This window comes from Chelonia mydas, chromosome 14 (genome assembly GCF_015237465.2).
Source record: "Chelonia mydas isolate rCheMyd1 chromosome 14, rCheMyd1.pri.v2, whole genome shotgun sequence".
NCBI classification, from domain to species: Eukaryota; Metazoa; Chordata; order Testudines; family Cheloniidae; genus Chelonia; species Chelonia mydas.
In genome coordinates this window covers 37,107,091-37,123,302 of record NC_051254.2, presented here as the reverse complement: position 1 = coordinate 37,123,302, position 16,212 = coordinate 37,107,091, and the positions used below count along the sequence as shown (strand labels likewise).

Here is a 16,212-nt window from a genome sequence, read left to right as displayed (position 1 = left end):
CAGCAAGGAAACTCCGCCTTGCTGCTGCAGGCAGGGCATAGTGTGAACTCAGGAAATGGAAACAAAGCCTGTCCCACTGCCCGGAGGGAGCCATGGCTGCAGCGAGCCCCGTGGAAAGTCTCCAGGAGGAAGCGACATGTCCCGTCTGTCTGGAGTATTTCACAGACCCTGTCACTCTGGAGTGTGGGCACAATTTCTGCCGAGCCTGCATCGCCCAGTGCTGGGAGGGACCCGACACAGCTGCCTCCTGCCCTCAGTGCAGAGAAACTGTGCAACAGAGAAACCTCAGGCCCAACAGGCAGCTGGCAAATATCCTAGAAATCGCCAAGCGGCTGAGTTTCCAGGCAGCGAAGGGAGCAGGAGGGGGCGGGGTGTGTGGGGAACACCAGGAGGCTCTGAAACTGTTCTGTGAAGAGGATCAAACCCCCATCTGTGTGGTGTGCGACAGATCCCGGGCTCACCGCGCTCACAGGGTGGTTCCCATACAGGAAGCTGCCCAGGAGTACAAGGTAGGGAGTTGCTGCCCAGTCTAATGGGTAATAACTTGGGATGTTAATTACAGGTTAATGGTGTAACCCTGTCATTCAGCTGTGTGTAGCCTTCACTGCATGAAAGCTGATTGGGGGAGTTACAAGCTGTGGCTGGTACTACTGGTTGTATGACAGTGTTTATTGTTATTTGCATCCCCTAGAGACCCCAGATGAGATCTGACCTCGAATGTGGGGGCCTTGCACAAAACCCAGTGAGGGACAATCCCTGCCCCGAGTCATTTACAGTCTAACTGGACAAGACAGACAAAGGGTGGGAGAGGAAACTGAGGCACAGTGAAGGGAAGTAACTTGTCCAAGGTGACTCTGTAGATCGGTGGCAGAGCTGGATATAAAAACCTGGTTTTCCAAGGCCCAGTTCAGTGCCCTAACCACTAGCTACTCTGCCCCTTTCAGCAGCACTGAGCAGTGATGAAGTGCAGACAGTAGGAGGAAAAGACTCCTTGATAGAGGTCCTAGGCCCGGCAGGGAGAGGTTTCCCACTGCGATTCTGAACTCCTGTGCTGCTCCATGAGGGTTAAATTCAGATGCTGCCGGCCTGCACTAGAGGAGATCACTGGGCTGAACATGGTGTGGGACCCCAAGCACCTTCAGTCCACACCCACAAGGGCTCCAGTCAGCGCAGGTCCATGCCACATGCCACTGGGATCAGGCTTATCTTCAGCAAAACTAACCCCTGGGCCGGGCGGACCCGTGCCACTCTGACCTGTTCTCGTGTGTTCATGGGCAAGGACCAGCCAGCGTGGTTCCGTTAGTCCCACCAGGCAGCCCTTTGAAATCTGCCAGAATCCACCGCTTCTGGGGTCTTTGCTAGGGACTTTGGGGTCGCTACCCAGAGGCCATTGCGAGGGAAAGGGGCTAGAACAGCACTAGGGCAAACGCCAGCTGTTCCTAACACAAATCAACACATCTAATGGGGTTTGCCCTAGTCCGTAGATCAGTGCTGTCCAACCCGTCCCATCCCCAGGGGTACAGGGCTGAAAGTCAATGGAGTTGGACTCCATTGAGCATCCCGGCCGACAGGGCTGCCCCCGGTGGCTTCTGGGATTGGTATCACTGTTTGTTAAATCTTCTCAAAAACAGCTTTATAGATTCACCGCCATGGGACACCAGTTTTCCACTGGTTCCACTCAGTGGAGAAAGTGGATGTAAAAACTTCAAACAACCTGAATACAAAACACGGCCAATTTCCATAAATAAGCTTTCATTTCCTTGGTGTCTCTGATGTCCTACCTCTAGAAAGACTCACTGTTGTACACAGTATTGTTGTTGGTCCCGGGATATTAGAGAGACAAGGTAGGTGAAGTAATATCTGCTCATGGCCAGTTTCTGTGGGTGAACAACAAGCTTTCAAGCTTATACAGAGCTCTTCTTCAGGCCTAGGAAAGAGTACGTTCCCCAGAGCTGAGTTGTGTGTAAGCTCAAAAGCTTGGCTCTCTTACCAACAGGAGCTGGGCCAGCAGAAGATATTACCTTACCCACCTAGTCTATCTAGGAAGACTGACTGTTATCTTGAATTTTGGGTGGGAAAACACGTCATCCACCCCCTACAACCCTCAAAATAAACCCACCAAATCATTTCTGTTTCTCAGGAAAAAATACAAGCCCATTTGAAGACTCTGAGGGAAGAGAGAGAAAAGCTGCTGGGATTGAAAGTGACTGGAGAGAAGAGAAGCCAGGAGTATCTGGTCGGTGCCTGTTCTTCGCCTGCTGGGACATGGAGCTGGGAGGGATGTTTATTGGTAGATTTCTCTGTGGGCTTGTGTGTGTTTCTCCATGATCTTGGGATACTGTGTGTGTGTGTGTGTGCGCGCAGATGTGCATATCACAAATGTTCTCTCCCTGGAGAAGGACAACAGCGTCTTCTGCAGGATCTAAGATGCATTTTCGTTAATGAGTTAATTACTACTCCTTGTGGCTTTCACAAAATTTCTCCCAAACCGCACTGACTATATCCCGGTAGACATGGAGACAGCCCTTGCAGAGAGATTGGGCCCAAATGGGAAGCTGTAAGAAAATCCTCTCCTTTGTGATCACAGTGTATAGTCAAGTGTCAGGATGTGAAGAATGGTGGGTTTGGAACCTCAGTCCACAGAGACTCTCATTTGAGCATGAGCTTTCGTGAGCTACAGCTCACTTCATCGGATGCATCCGATGAAGTGAGCTGTAGCTCACGAAAGCTCATGCTCAAATAAATTGGTTAGTCTCTAAGGTGCCACAAGTCCTCCTTTTCTTTTTGCGAATACAGACTAACACGGCTGTTACTCTGAAAAGAGACTCTCATTACAACCCGACCACTCTCCAGAGCCGCGGGGGAGGGGCTAGTGGAACTCTGGCCCACCAGCGGATCTGCCTACGAAGCTCCTGATTGGAGCAGACGTTCGGCTGCATGAATTACGCCAGCAGGAGTCACGGGAAGTTGTCCAAACAACTGAGTGAACTCCCGATCTGCTGCTGGACTGGACCCTGACTCTGGCTGGGCCCTGGCGTTGTTCCTGACTCAGGTTTGACCTGCAGTACTGCTGTCTGACTTTGGTTTGACCCTTCGCGTGGCTGCCTGACTCCGACTCCAGTCCTGATCCCCCGTGTGACTCCAGACACTGATTCTGGCTCAGCCTTTGGCGTGACTTCTGAGCTCGACTGTAGCCCCAACGCTTGGTGAGATCCTGACTTTGACTCCAGCTCTGACTTCAGCTGTAGTTCCTGCCTTCTGACTGCAGCTCTGAGCACTAGGCCTGACGGCTCATGGCCTGGTCTCTGCACAGATGTGTTAGAGATTGTAAAGAAACTCTCTCTTGTAAGACTGTATGAAAGGGCATCACGCTCCATCCATGTTCCTAACCAGCCCTTTCCTTATTTCTTCTAGAAACAGACAGAAACCGAGAGGCAGAAGATTGTGTCTGAATTTCAGCAACTGCGGCAGCTCTTGGAGGAACAAGAGCGACTCCTGCTGGCCCAGCTGGAAAAGCTGGACAAGGAGATTGTGAAGATACAGAATGAAAATATCACCAAACTCTCAGAGGGGATTTCCCATCTCAGTGAGCTGATCCGTGAGATGGAGGGGAAGTGTCAGAAGCCAGCAAGTGGATTCCTGCAGGTGAGACTGAGCTAGAAACATCCCAAATCCCAACACAGGGACAGGACAGCTCCTGAAGTACGGGCACCGGGGTCCAGCAGTCAGAGATCTCAGTGTAACTCAATGTGTGCATTGCTGAAATGTGAATAACTATTGTTCTTTGCAGACTCACAGACACATTGATATTAGAGAAGGAAAAGCCCCATTAGTTCAGTGAAACGATGGCCCCGGGGTCAGGGCAGGGCTGATTTTCCCTGTATTTGCAAAATCCCTTTCCTGGAATCCCAAGTGTGTTTCAGGTGGGGTTTTTTAATCTGAGATTTTTTTAATTTCTCTCTCTCCTCTCTCTCCCCTCTAGGATGTCAGAAGCACCTTGAGTAGGTACGTGGCTCTCTCTCTCACTCCCACACGTACTTGGCAATGCTGGGAAAGAGCATGGAGATGATGTTAGCACCGATCTCCACAGCAACGTATGTTGGGAAGGTCACATTTTGGATACAAATCTCTCAGATAAACTTAATCTTGAGGTTCTCACCCTGGTACAGAAGACTCTGGAATTCTCCATTCAGTGGGAAAGACTGACCTCAAGTGTTTCCTCGAGATGTCACATCCCTGAGTGACTGGCTGCCTCAGGATTGTGGGGATGGAATATGGGCCTATCACTTCTGGGGCCCTGGTTACCATTCAGCCCAGGGCAGCAGTGGTCAAGAGTCTTTCCCACCTGAGTCTTTCCCAGCCTGAGGGTTGTTAGGAGACCTGTGTGGAATGAGCTGGGGAGGGGGGAGTTCCCAGTCTAGTCTCAGTCTAGTTCCTAGTGGACAGATTTCTACAGCACTTTACATAGGAACATCCTGTCCCTCAGAGAATGGAGGCCAAGGAGTGAATTGGCCATGGAGACTCAATTCCCCTTTTGTCCCCAGAGCTGATCTCTTCAGACCAGAGCTGAAGAATATTAATGAGACCTTTGAAGGGAAGATTGTATGGCCATGGGCTGTGTTGCACTTGTTCTGAGGCTGGGAGAAGTCGAGGAATTCTAACTCCAGGCATATTAGAGCAGCGACTCACTAGCCAGAATTTATAATGAGTCACACAATGAAATATAATCACATGAAATTGTTTCTCTCCAGGTGTGAGAAGGGGAAGTTCCAGCAGCCAGAGGAGATTTCTCCTGAACTGGAAGAGCGAGTCAGCGATTTCTCCCAGAAAACTATTGTGCTAACGGAGACTCTGAGGAAATTCAAAGGTACCTAAAATGGATCTAGGAATGGAAATTGGGAAGAGCCTCTGAGACTGTGGGAAGAGAATGGTGCTGGTCAATTGGTTCACACTTAGATGATGCTTCTATTTAATTGTTGGGTGAGATGGCCAGACATTTGTGTCCAAGACACTCAGGCTGATTAATTCAAACCTTTGTTTGCACCAGAAACATGCTTTTCAATTACAGTTACAAAGTAAGAAATGACTCATAGACTTTAAGGTCAGAAGGGACCATCATGATCCATCTACTCTGACCTCCTGCACATTGTAGGCCACAGAACCTCCCCACCCACTCCTGAAATTTACCCGTAAACTCTGGCTGAATTGCTGAAGCCCTCATATAATGATTTAAAGACTTCAAGTTACAGAGAATCCACCATTTCTTCTAGTTTAACATCGGTAAATGATATGTGCCCCATATGGCAGAGGAAGGCAAAAGACAAAAAACAAAAAAAATCCCCAGGGTCTCTGGCAATTTGACTTGGTGGAAAATTCCTTCCCTATCCCAAATATTGTGGTCAGCTGGACACTGAGCATTTCAGCAAGACCCTACAGCCAGGCACCTGGGAAAGATTTCTCTCTCACTCAGAGCCCTCCCCGTCTAGTGCCCCATCACCAGCCATTGGGATATTTGCTACTAGCCATTGCATATAGAAAGAAGTGCTGGTCAGTTCCCGTCTCCCGGGCCATAGGTAGGTCATGGGGGATTTCTCCTAGGAAGCTCTGATTACCCCTTACAATGTCTGACATATTATAAATATCCAAATTGCATATTTACTAGTTCTTTTCCAATCACCTTTGAGTGGTATGAAAATAAAGTACCTTATATAGGTCAGACACTACACATGCATGAACATATCATTGGCAGGGCTTTTTTTGTTCAAGTTATTTTCATGTTATTGTTCTCTTCTCTGATTGGTTTATTACCACTGATTACGCACGCGCCACTTTGACCCTTGTCTCCACACAAGGGGTATTGGACTTTGCTAACTTCTCTGTGGCTGGATGCTCAGCCCCCCTCAGCCTAGCTCCAGCCCTTCAGTGCCTCACCCCACTGCACAGCCCCCCTCAGCCTGGCTCCAGCCCTTCAGTGCTGCCCCCCACTGCACAGGCCCCCTTAGCCGAGCTCCCTCCAGCCCCTCGGTGCCACCCTGCACTGCACAGCCTCCCTCAGCCTAGCTCCAGCCCTTCAGTGTCGCCCCCCACTGCACAGCCCCCCTCACAGAGCTCCCTCCAGCCCCTCAGTGCCGAACCCACTGCACAGCCCCCCTCAGCCTAGCTCCTGCCCTTCAGTGCCTCCCCTCACAGCCAGAGCCAGAGCTTGTCCCTATGTCCTGGTCAGGAGGCAGAGGAGGTTCCCACCCACCCTGGGATAACCCCTGCCCGGAGAGGGGTGCCCTGGTCACAGTGAAGAGAAGGGAAACCCTGCTCCATTGAGAGACCCCCCCTTCTCTGCTTCCCACATCCTGTGACACTATGGGGGATCTCCCATGTAAGGGACACAGACAGGGGAGAGACATGGGGTAAGCGGTGTAGAGGTGGGACACACACACACACACACACACACACAGACACTCATCCTCCCATCAGACATATTATTTAAACAAGAAAAATAAAAAACTAGTGACAACAATGCACTGAAATATGGTTTTAGGATAAATATTTATTTCAATGCCCCCATCCCATAAAAAAAATATTGACTGCGGCAGTGAGGTACATTCAAAAACACTAACGTGAGTTGAGTTTATTACTATTATTATTGTTTATTATTTATTAACGAGCTAGGTTATGGTTTTTTCAGTGTGGAAAATTGTGTGTTATTTTACGGGTTGAATGATGACTGAATGACATAACCCCCCGCCAGTGTCCGTCACTCACTCCGGTAATTTTGTCAAGTGTCCGTCGCACCACATGATGCTGCCTGACCCTGGCCAAAGGGACCAAAGTGGGTAAAGTTACTTTTCTGCCAAAGTCTTTGTATGCTCTGGATCTAGGGTACAACAAAAGGCCGTGAGTGAATGAGACAAACCAACTGGAGTCTGAAGGGTGGGAGGGGATGAGAAGGGGAAATGTAAATCTCTCTTGCAGATTGTGTCCTGGGATGGTTGTGAGGCTGCAAAGACGTTGGTCCTATTGAGATTGAAGTGTTCTCCGACTGGTTTATGAATGTTATGATACTTGACGTCTGATTTGTGTCCATTTATTCTTTTACGTAGAGACTGTCCAGTTTGACCAATGTACATGGCAGAGGGGCATTGCTGGCACATGATGGCATATATCACATTGGTGGATGTGCAGGTGAACGAGCCTCTGATAGTGTGGCTGATGTTATTAGGCCCTGTGATGGTGTCCCCTGAATAGATATGTGGGCACAGTTGGCAACAGGCTTTGTTGCAAGGATAGGTTCCTGGGTTAGTGGTTCTGTTCTGTGGTATGTGGTTGCTGGTGAGTATTTGCTTCAGGCTGGGGGGCTGTCTGTAGGCAAGGACTGGCCTGTCTCCCAAGATTCGTGAGAGTGTTGGGTAATCCTTCAGGATAGGTTGTAGATCCTTAATAATGCGTTGGAGGGGTTTTAGTTGGGGGCTGAAGGTGACGGCTAGTGGCGTTCTGTTATTTTCTTTGTTAGGCCTCTCCTGTAGTAGGTGACTTCTGGGAACTCTTCTGGCTCTATCAATCTGTTTCTTCACTTCCGCAGGTGGGTATTGTAGTTAGTGGTTCTGTTGTGTGGTGTGTGGTTGCTGGTGAGTATTTGCTTCAGGTGGGGGGGCTGTCTGGACATAAATCAGATGTCAAGAATTATAACATTCATAAACCAGTCGGAGAACACTTCAATATCTCTGGTCACTCAATTTCTGACCTAAAAGTGGCTATCCTTCAACAAAAAAACTTCAAAAACAGACTCCAACGAGAGACTGCTGAATTGGAATTAATTTGCAAATTGGATACAATTAACTTAGGCTTGAATAGAGACTGGGAGTGGCTGAGTCATTATACAAAGTAAAACTATTTCTCCTTGTTTATTCCTCCCCCCCCCCCTCCCCGCCCCCACTGTTCCTCAGACGTTCTTGTTAACTCCTTGAAATGTGCTGGAAATGTCCCACCTTGATTATCACTTCAAAAGGTTTTCTCTCCCCCCACCCCACTCTCCTGCTGGTAATAGCTCATCTTAAGTGATCACTCTCCTTACAGTATGCATGATAAACACCCATTGTTTCATGTTCTGTGTGTATATAAATCTCCTCACTGTATTTTTCACTGAATGCATCCGATGAAGGGAGCTGTAGCTCACGAAACCTTATGCTCAAATAAATTGGTTAGTCTCTAAGGTGCCACAAGTCCTCCTTTTCTTTTTGCGAATACAGACTAACACGGCTGCTACTCTGAAACCTGTTATAAATAAGAAAGCCTGAAATCTCGTCTCTTTTCTCCTTTCCCCTGCCAGACACTCTGCCGTCTGCACTGGAGACACAAATTGGGGAATCCCTAGGAGCACACAGACAGGGTGAGTTTGCAGCTGGAGATTGTCTTTAAATTATGAGAAAATTCCAGTGAAAACATCTTCATGAGATTGTAACGAAAGTTACCAACCAAATCAACAGTGGCCATGACGCACACAGCCCTAAAAATAACCCATTAAACAGCGAGGAGATCCAGGGGCACTGGAACATGGGGGCCCAGGGGGTCAAGCCCACCCTCTTTTGAACATGGGCATAGTTTGGGGGCAGGGCGCCGTGTTGGCCCCCCAAACTGCAAGCCTTGGGCAGGCGTGGAGCATCGCAGCATTGGCTGTGTTTCATGGAGGGGCGGCTGATCAGCTCCCCCCTGTGTAGTGCAGCTTCTTCCTGGTGCTTGTCCCTCTCAGTGGCCCCACCCCTGCTCCTCTTCCCCCCGGACCCTCCACCTGCCATGAATGGTACACGCCGGAGAGTGGACACGGGAAGGTGGAGGGTCAGGGGCTCTCCATAGTGGCCAAGGCTCCCAGCCTGGCCAGGGGCAGGGCCTCAGCGGGAAGATGAAGAGTGGGGCAGGGCCAAGGAGAAGGCAGGGCCACAGGTGGTGGGACCTAGTACCCCCCCCCCCCAACTTCTACCAAGGTGCCGGATCACAAATAATCCTGACACCAACCTTAGTGCTGAATTCATACCCATGCTAATGAACAGAAACACTCTCCCTGAGCAGCACCCGAAGAGAGCTCTCTCTCCTGAGGGCTGACACATCCCTCTACTTTATCCCAGTGCAGGGGGGTCTCCTCATCGCCCTTCTCCAATATCCTGCCTTTCCTCTGGGCAGGGCTGGGCTCTCTCATTGGAGCTGCTCCCTGCTTCCTGGATTAGGAAGATGCTCTTCCTCTGATGCTGGGAGCTCCTCCCTTCTCTCTGGGCTGGTGATGGGGCTACCCCACCCAATGCCACCTCCTACTCTCTGGTGTTAATCAGCTCTTCCCCAATGCTGCACCTTCCTCTCTGTTCCCAGCCCTTGGAGTGCAGGCTGCATTAGGGGAGGGAGGTTCCCTCTCGGATTCAAAACTGTACCTGCTTCCTCTGCTCCCTCCCCACTAAAACCTTTCTTGGTGTGTCTCTCCTGCTGGGAATGGAGCAGAATCAACAGGGGTAGGTGGGAGCTGAAGCTTATGCAAGCAAATGGGAAACTAATGAAGTGGGTCTCCTTACAGAGACTGAGGAAGTGCAGTGACATCCCTGCTCAGTCTCAGGTGCCCAGGACAGAGGCAGCTCCCTGGGATCTAGGCCTGTCCCAGTCAGAACAGGGCTGCTGGGGAGTGTGAGAAATGGCCCCAGCCTCCCCCAGGGCTGAGCTCTGCCCCTCACGCTCCGATTCTCTCTCCCCAGCGAATGTGACTCTGGATCCAGACACGGCTCATCCCCACCTCGTCCAGTCTGAGGGTGGGAAAAGTGTGAGATGGGGAGACATGCGGCAGCGACTGCCCAACAACCCTGAGAGATTTGACACTGAGCACTGTGTGCTGGGCTGTGAGGGATTCACCTCGGGGAGACATTGCTGGGAGGTGGAGATCGGGGGTGGGCAACGCTGGGCTGTGGGGGTGGCCAGAGAGTCTGTGGGGAGGAAGGGACGGATCAGCCTTAGCCCTGAGCGAGGGATCTGGGCTGTGGGGCAGTGGGGGGATCAGTTCTGGGCTCTCACCTCCCCTGTGACCCTCCTGTCCCGGAGCCGGGCCCCCAGCAGGATCCGGGTTTGTCTGGACTGTGGCCGCGCGCAGGTGACATTTATCGATGCTGGTGACGAGGCCCCGATCTTCACTTTCCCGCCGGGCTCCGTCCCTGGGGAGAGAATCCGCCCCTGGCTCGGGGTGGGGCCGGGATCCCGGCTCCGACTGTGCCCCTGAGACCCACAGCAAAGGGGGAACCGGAAATCAGCCTCTCTAGCCTTACAGACCCCAGTCTCTATGAGGGGAAGGAATGGAGCAGCCATGGGGGATGATCTGTAACAGGGAGGGGAGGAGAGTGGGAGAGACACAGGAAACTAAACGGATTCAAAGTGAGGGTTAGAAAAATGAACAGAAAAGGCGAGTATGAAAAGAAAGGGAACAGAGAGATTTATGACATGTTACTGAAAGTGAGACTGTAATTTATTAATTCCCTGTATTAATTCCTGGCCATTGGTGCTATTTTGGTGCCATTAAGAAAACTGTTCTCGTAGCTGGGGATCTCCTTGCCATGCTGTGGTTATTAAGGCTCCTTCTCGGCTCCTTTTACTTACCACCTTTAGTTACTTACTGTAAATAAAACATTACAAACAATTCTTCTTGTTTGTTCCACTTGAATGTCCCAGCTGCAGTTGTCGGGGGCAGAGCCGTGGGATTTGCTTCTTGACTTGGTTGTGTCCCCCTAGACCCCACAGGGAATATCGCACCTCTAGGAGGAGAGTTTGGGGTTTTACTGGGATGTGTTACTCTCCAGCCTGTGCTCTGTCTCTGTCCTGTGCATGCCCATGTCAATCTGGAATTGCTCAGCTGTGCACTGCGGAGAGGTGACTGGTTGCACAGCGTGCAATCCATGAAGGGACTTGGTGTTGCAATGCTGAGCGTCACAGGGCCCAGTTTGTAGGCAACCAGAAAATCACACTCTGCAAAGCTGAGTCAGGGGCCTGAACCCCCTAGACAATGCGTGGGCATCACCTTACAGTGCGATTCACAAAAGCCAGCTCACTCGGTGGGGAGCCATCTAAGCAAGACAAGGGGAGATGCCGACAAGGGGGGAGGGGTGGCCTAAGCTCTGCCCCCTCTCACCGACAGGTGCCTAAACTGGGGCTGCAGGGGGGCGTCGGTCTCTGCTCAGCCACCCACAGACGGGAACCCAGCGCCTGACAGTCAGTGGCTCAGGCTCCTACCGCGTTTCTTGCTGGAATGAGTCAGGCACCTGCCTCGCTCCACACACAATGTGAGTGTGGGGGTGGGGAGAAGGTGGAGGTGGGTTTTGTGATCTCACCTGCCTCATAACTTTTACCCCCATGGTGAGAGCCCTCAGCTGGCATGTGGGAGATGCAGATTTGACTCCACTGTCTAGAGTAGCTCACAAATGTGAGTACCAACCTGTCATAAATATAAAGGGAAGGGGAAAACTCCTCTCACCTGTAAAGGGTTAAGAAGCTGAAGGTAACCTCGCTGGCACCTGACCAAAATGACCAATGAGGAGACAAGATACTTTCAAAAGCTGGGAGGAGGGAGAAACAAAGGGTCTGTGTGTCGGTCTATAGTCTGTCTTTGCCGGGGATAGACCAGGAATGAAGTCTTAGAACTTTTAGTAAGTAATCTAGCTAGGTACGTGTTAGATTATGATTTCTTTGAATGGCTGAGAAAAGAAGTGTGCTGAATAGAATAACTATTTCTGTCTGTGTATCTTTTTTGTAACTTAAGGTTTTGCCTAGAGGGGTTCTCTATGTTTTGAATCTAATTACCCTGTAAGGTATCTACCATCCTGATTTTACAGGGGGGATTTCTTTATTTCTATTTACTTCTACTTCTATTAAAAGTCTTCTTGTAAGAAAACTGAATGCTTTTTTCATTGTTCTTAAGATCCAAGGGTCTGGGTCTGTAGTCACCTAGGCAAATTGGTGAGGCTTTTTATCAAACCTTGTCCAGGAAGTGGGGTGCAAGGTTTTGGGAAGTATTTTGGGGGGAAAGAAGTTTCCAAACAACTCTTCCCCAGTAACCAGTATTAGTTTGGTGGTGGTAGCGGCCAGCTCAAGGACAAAAGGTGGAATATTTTGTACCTTGGGGAAGTTTTGACCTAAGCTGGTAAAGATAAGCTTAGGAGGTTTTTTTCATGCAGGTCCCCACATCTGTACCCTAGCGTTCAGAGTGGGGGAGGAACCTTGACACAACCTCAGGGCAAACAGTTACAAACCCCATGCTAGGTATCAAATGTGAACCTCTCAAGCACCAGAACAGCCTGAACATGGAGTCACAGACAGTCCCCTTGGGTTCTCCGGTCTATCTTGCTGCTTTTCTGCCTCCTCTCCTGCTGCATCTCCCCGCTCCCCCTGCCGGGGCTGCCACATTCCCAGCAGCAGAGTCGGGGCAGCTCCTGGCCACAGGTGTCTCTGGTTAAAGTCACCATCTGCTCTATCCTGGCCACAGAGAACGGTGGAAGACATGGAACAGGAGACAGCCTCTCCCCAGCCCAGGAAGAATCATTAATAGAAACTTTCGCACCCCAAGGCAAAGGGAGCAGGAGGTGGCAGCACTGGAGGGAGAGGCTTATATCCAGAAACAGGGAGAAGCATCCAGGAAAGAGCCTCCCTCAGCCCAAGGAGAAGGGATGTGGCAGCCTGAGGGGGAGACCTCTCCATTCATGTCTCCAGAACTCACCTGGTCAGAGTTAAGGGGGTTTGAATGCTGGGCACTGAGAAGGTTTCTGTTTACTGGTGTGTGTATCCCAGACCTGGTTAGGTGCCACCGGACTGAAGAAAGGGGAACTCAATCTTCTGAGCCCCAGGATCCCCAGATAATTCAAGCCTCTGGGACCGGAACAGAGCTGACCCTCCATACTCCCGCATGCTTAAACGCACCATCTCCCAGAACTCCACGCCAAGGTGAGAGCCCGCTGGTCTCAGCAGAATTCCCTCCGGAGGCGCGCAGTGGTTGTGAAGCATTTGGCTCTGTCTACACTAGACAGCAAAGCGCTGCCTGTGGGCTCACCTGCGAGCGCTGGGGAGAGAGATCTCCCAGCACTCCTGGTCAACCAGGTCGACGCTCAGAGCCTGTCTACACTGGTGCATTACAGCACTCAAACTTGCTGCACTTGGGGTGGGGGGGGTGTGATTTTTGACACTCCTGAGACAGCAAGTTACTGTGCTGTAAAGGCACTGTAAAGGCTGCCATCACCAATAATAGCATTAAGTCATCAGTGGCTCCATTTCACCTCCAGAGCCTCCTTCTGAATGCCTAATTAGGCTACCTCCTGTGGGAACAACTTCCTGATGAGATAGACAACAGGGTGTTCTCCTCCTCTGACTTGTTGAGATAGCACTGCTCCGAGTCTGCCATCGGACGCATCTGTTTGGAGAATAAAGGGCTTTGAGAAGGCTGAGTGGAATTGTACTGGCTCCTGGGTCAACAGCTCTTGTCGTGCCCTAAATGCCTTGTCACAGCTTTTGATCCAATAGACCCTTTTGGTTGCAGTGTCCTTAACCTGGTCTGTCAAAGCGGCAGCCGTGGTAGGATGAACCGTCGATAGTACCCCGCTATTTGCATAAGCCACTAGACTGGCTTGTTAGTGAAAGGGACAGGGCAGCCCACTAGGCCTTGGAGTTTTTCCAACAAAGGTCATAGCTTCCCCTTCCCCACCCCACAGAATATGATACGTAAGAGACATCATGGGTGGCCACTTGACACTTGGTTGGGGTGGCCATGAAACCCAGCTGTCACTGCAGATGATGATATTATCAATGTGTGTAGCTGTGTAGGACCCATGCGGCCGAAGCACTTTGTCCATCAGCTGCTGGAAAGTGGCAGTGACCCCACGAAGTCCAAAGGGCATGGTTTTAAACTTTTGTACTCCATCATTGGCACAGGAAGTTTGATCAATTGTGGAGTTGTTTGCTTTTAAATGTAACTTTTATTTATTTATTATTTTACATTATTAAACCTGTTTTTGTTTGTTTGCTTACTTTATTCATTATTATTGTTGTTGTTGTTGTTTTGTTTATTATTATTATGATTATGGACATTAATATAACTTCATAAAATGTCGGTGAAAGACTAACCTGGATAAATTTCCCACAAAAAGCTAATTTGAATAATTGGTAAGCAATAGAGTAATTGAGTTTGTTCAGTCTGGAGATTAGAAGACTAGGGGGTGGGGGGGACATGATAATTTTCAAGTATATGAAAAGTTGTTACAAGGAAGAAGGAAGTAAATTGTTCTCATTAACCGTGGAGGATAGGACAAGAAGCAATGGGCTTAAATTGCAGCAAGGGTGGTTCAGGTTGGACATTAGGAAAAACTTCCTAACTGTCAGGGTAGTTAAGCCTGGAATAAGTTGCCTAAGGAGGATGTAGAATCTCCATCATTAGAGATTTCTAAGAGGCAGGTTTTTATTCTTTTTTGGAAGGGTTAGTGTAATTCTGTAAAATGTGGGGAAATGCTAAAGTGGATAGATTGCACACCAAAAGCTACTTTAAAAAACTGACAAGCAATAGAGTCGTGAAGTCAGAGTTTAAGATCAGAAGGGACCACTGGATCCTCTTGTCTGATGTTCTGAAGAGGATGTTGATTTCTTTCAGCCTTCACTTTGATGACAAAGTGAAATAAAAGGTAAGAAAATAGAAATGCCTAACAAAAATATATATTTATTTCTCTTTCGTTTTTAGAGAAACGAGATAACAAAATAAGTAAGTATCATTATCCTTCCTCTGACAAGAAACTTTTTGTTCCAATTTGGAGTCTCATGTGGCTGTTTCTTTAACTGTGGTGGATGGAGTTGTTTGCTTTTAAATTATTATTTTTTAATTGTTACAATAGGAAATCTTTTTTTGTTTGCTTGCTTTCTTTATTACTATCATTCTTTTGGAGTGTGTGTTTTTTAATGTGTCTTTATAAAATGTGGGGAAAGACTAAACTGGATGAATTTTCCACAAAAAACTAATCTGAAAAATTGATAACCAATACAGTAGTAAAGTAGGTAGTGGCCAAGAAAATATGGCCCAGGAGGAATTGTGGGAAGGCACTGGAGGACTATCAGCCCCTGAGATGATTAACCTCCCTCCAGACGGCAAAGTGGGCATGTAACCAACCTGAATTAAAGTGGTACTTGGGCTAAAGCCTACACTCAAGGTCTTGCCAGCTAGCCTGAGTGTAAAGCACCACCAGACTTGAGTCAGAGTTTTTGTGCTTGCGCAATAAACAGATTGGGGCAACAGCCAGGTCTGATGCTGGCCTAACTCTGCAGTGAAGATCCACCCTGGGAGAGAGACACTCATGCAACCCAGTGAAGCTTCTGATGAACTTATAACTTTATTTTTCCCTCAGTGTATTTGTTTGTACAATATTGACTCATGCAATACCGGTTCAGACCCGCTCTCCTCTCTAATTTTGTGGCTGGTTTTAGGGTGGAGAAGATCTGTGGCACCTATAAAAGAAAGTAATTAAAGATCATATTTTATCAACATCCAGATATCTGTTCCCATGAGGCAATATGCCTCTTTCCTTGAATGTGGGAGTGGATGTGATATGTAAGGGGACTGTTGCCCCCCCTTACTAACATTCAGTGGGGGGGGCGGGGTTGGTTGGCTAGCTCCCAGTACTAAAAGGGGAAGGGTCTATGGGAAATCAGGACCCTGACACTGATAGTCCCCAGGAACAATGGGGAGAGGCCAATGCTCCAGGTCAGCATGAATGACAGGGTGGGCAGGCTAATCAGAGTCAGGAGGCTAGGGAGGTCCCATCCTCCGTGTGAGCTGGATTTGCCTGGGTCAGACAGAGTGAGGCTGAGCTAAGGAGAAAGCAGGGCCCCAAGCTAAGCTGGGGAGCAGAGCTGGGCCAGATCCAGAGGGACCAGAAAAGAAGCCCAGAGAGAGCAGACCCTGTCCTGGGAGCAGAGCTGCAGCCCCAAAGCCAGAGGCACAGCCCAGAGAGAGCAGACTTGTCCGGGGAGCAGATCTGCAGCAACAAGAGCCAGAGGGGCCACAAAAACAGCCCAGGAAGCAGGTCAGTGCTGGGAGTAGAGTCACAGAAGCAGCCTGCAGAGCAGACCTGTCCTGGGAGCAGAGCTGCAGCAACCAGAGCCAGGGGGACCAGAGAAGCAGCCCAGGGAGCTGGAGGCAGAGCAGCAGCCCCAGCAGCAGTGCAGAGA

The 16,212-nt window shown here is 49.5% G+C and overlaps 3 protein-coding genes across 5 annotated transcripts in view; 2 read left to right on the top strand and 1 right to left on the bottom strand.

Annotated features, from left to right (window-relative positions):
- The window catches only part of LOC102936186 (butyrophilin-like protein 2), a 1,677,894-nt gene that overhangs the window by 611,848 nt on the left and 1,049,834 nt on the right, over positions 1–16,212 (top strand).
- LOC114020220 (butyrophilin subfamily 1 member A1) overlaps positions 1–16,212 on the bottom strand; it is a 1,361,724-nt gene that overhangs the window by 519,923 nt on the left and 825,589 nt on the right.
- Positions 16–16,212, top strand: part of LOC102939832 (zinc finger protein RFP-like) — a 50,306-nt gene continuing 34,109 nt past the window's right edge. Inside the window, exons 1-7 of one of the 3 annotated variants that reach the window (XM_037914887.2) lie at positions 16–509; positions 2,141–2,236; positions 3,415–3,645; positions 3,983–4,005; positions 4,752–4,867; positions 8,324–8,383; positions 9,729–11,044. In XM_037914887.2, coding sequence (XP_037770815.1) covers positions 93–509; positions 2,141–2,236; positions 3,415–3,645; positions 3,983–4,005; positions 4,752–4,867; positions 8,324–8,383; positions 9,729–10,243 — 1,458 coding nt within the window. In that variant the 5' untranslated portion in view covers positions 16–92 and the 3' untranslated portion in view covers positions 10,244–11,044. Of the gene's footprint in view, positions 510–2,140; positions 2,237–3,414; positions 3,646–3,982; positions 4,006–4,751; positions 4,868–8,323; positions 8,384–9,728; positions 11,045–16,212 lie in introns of those variants that run through there. The other 2 variants (XM_037914888.2, XM_043528190.1) reach the window with 2 other exon arrangements.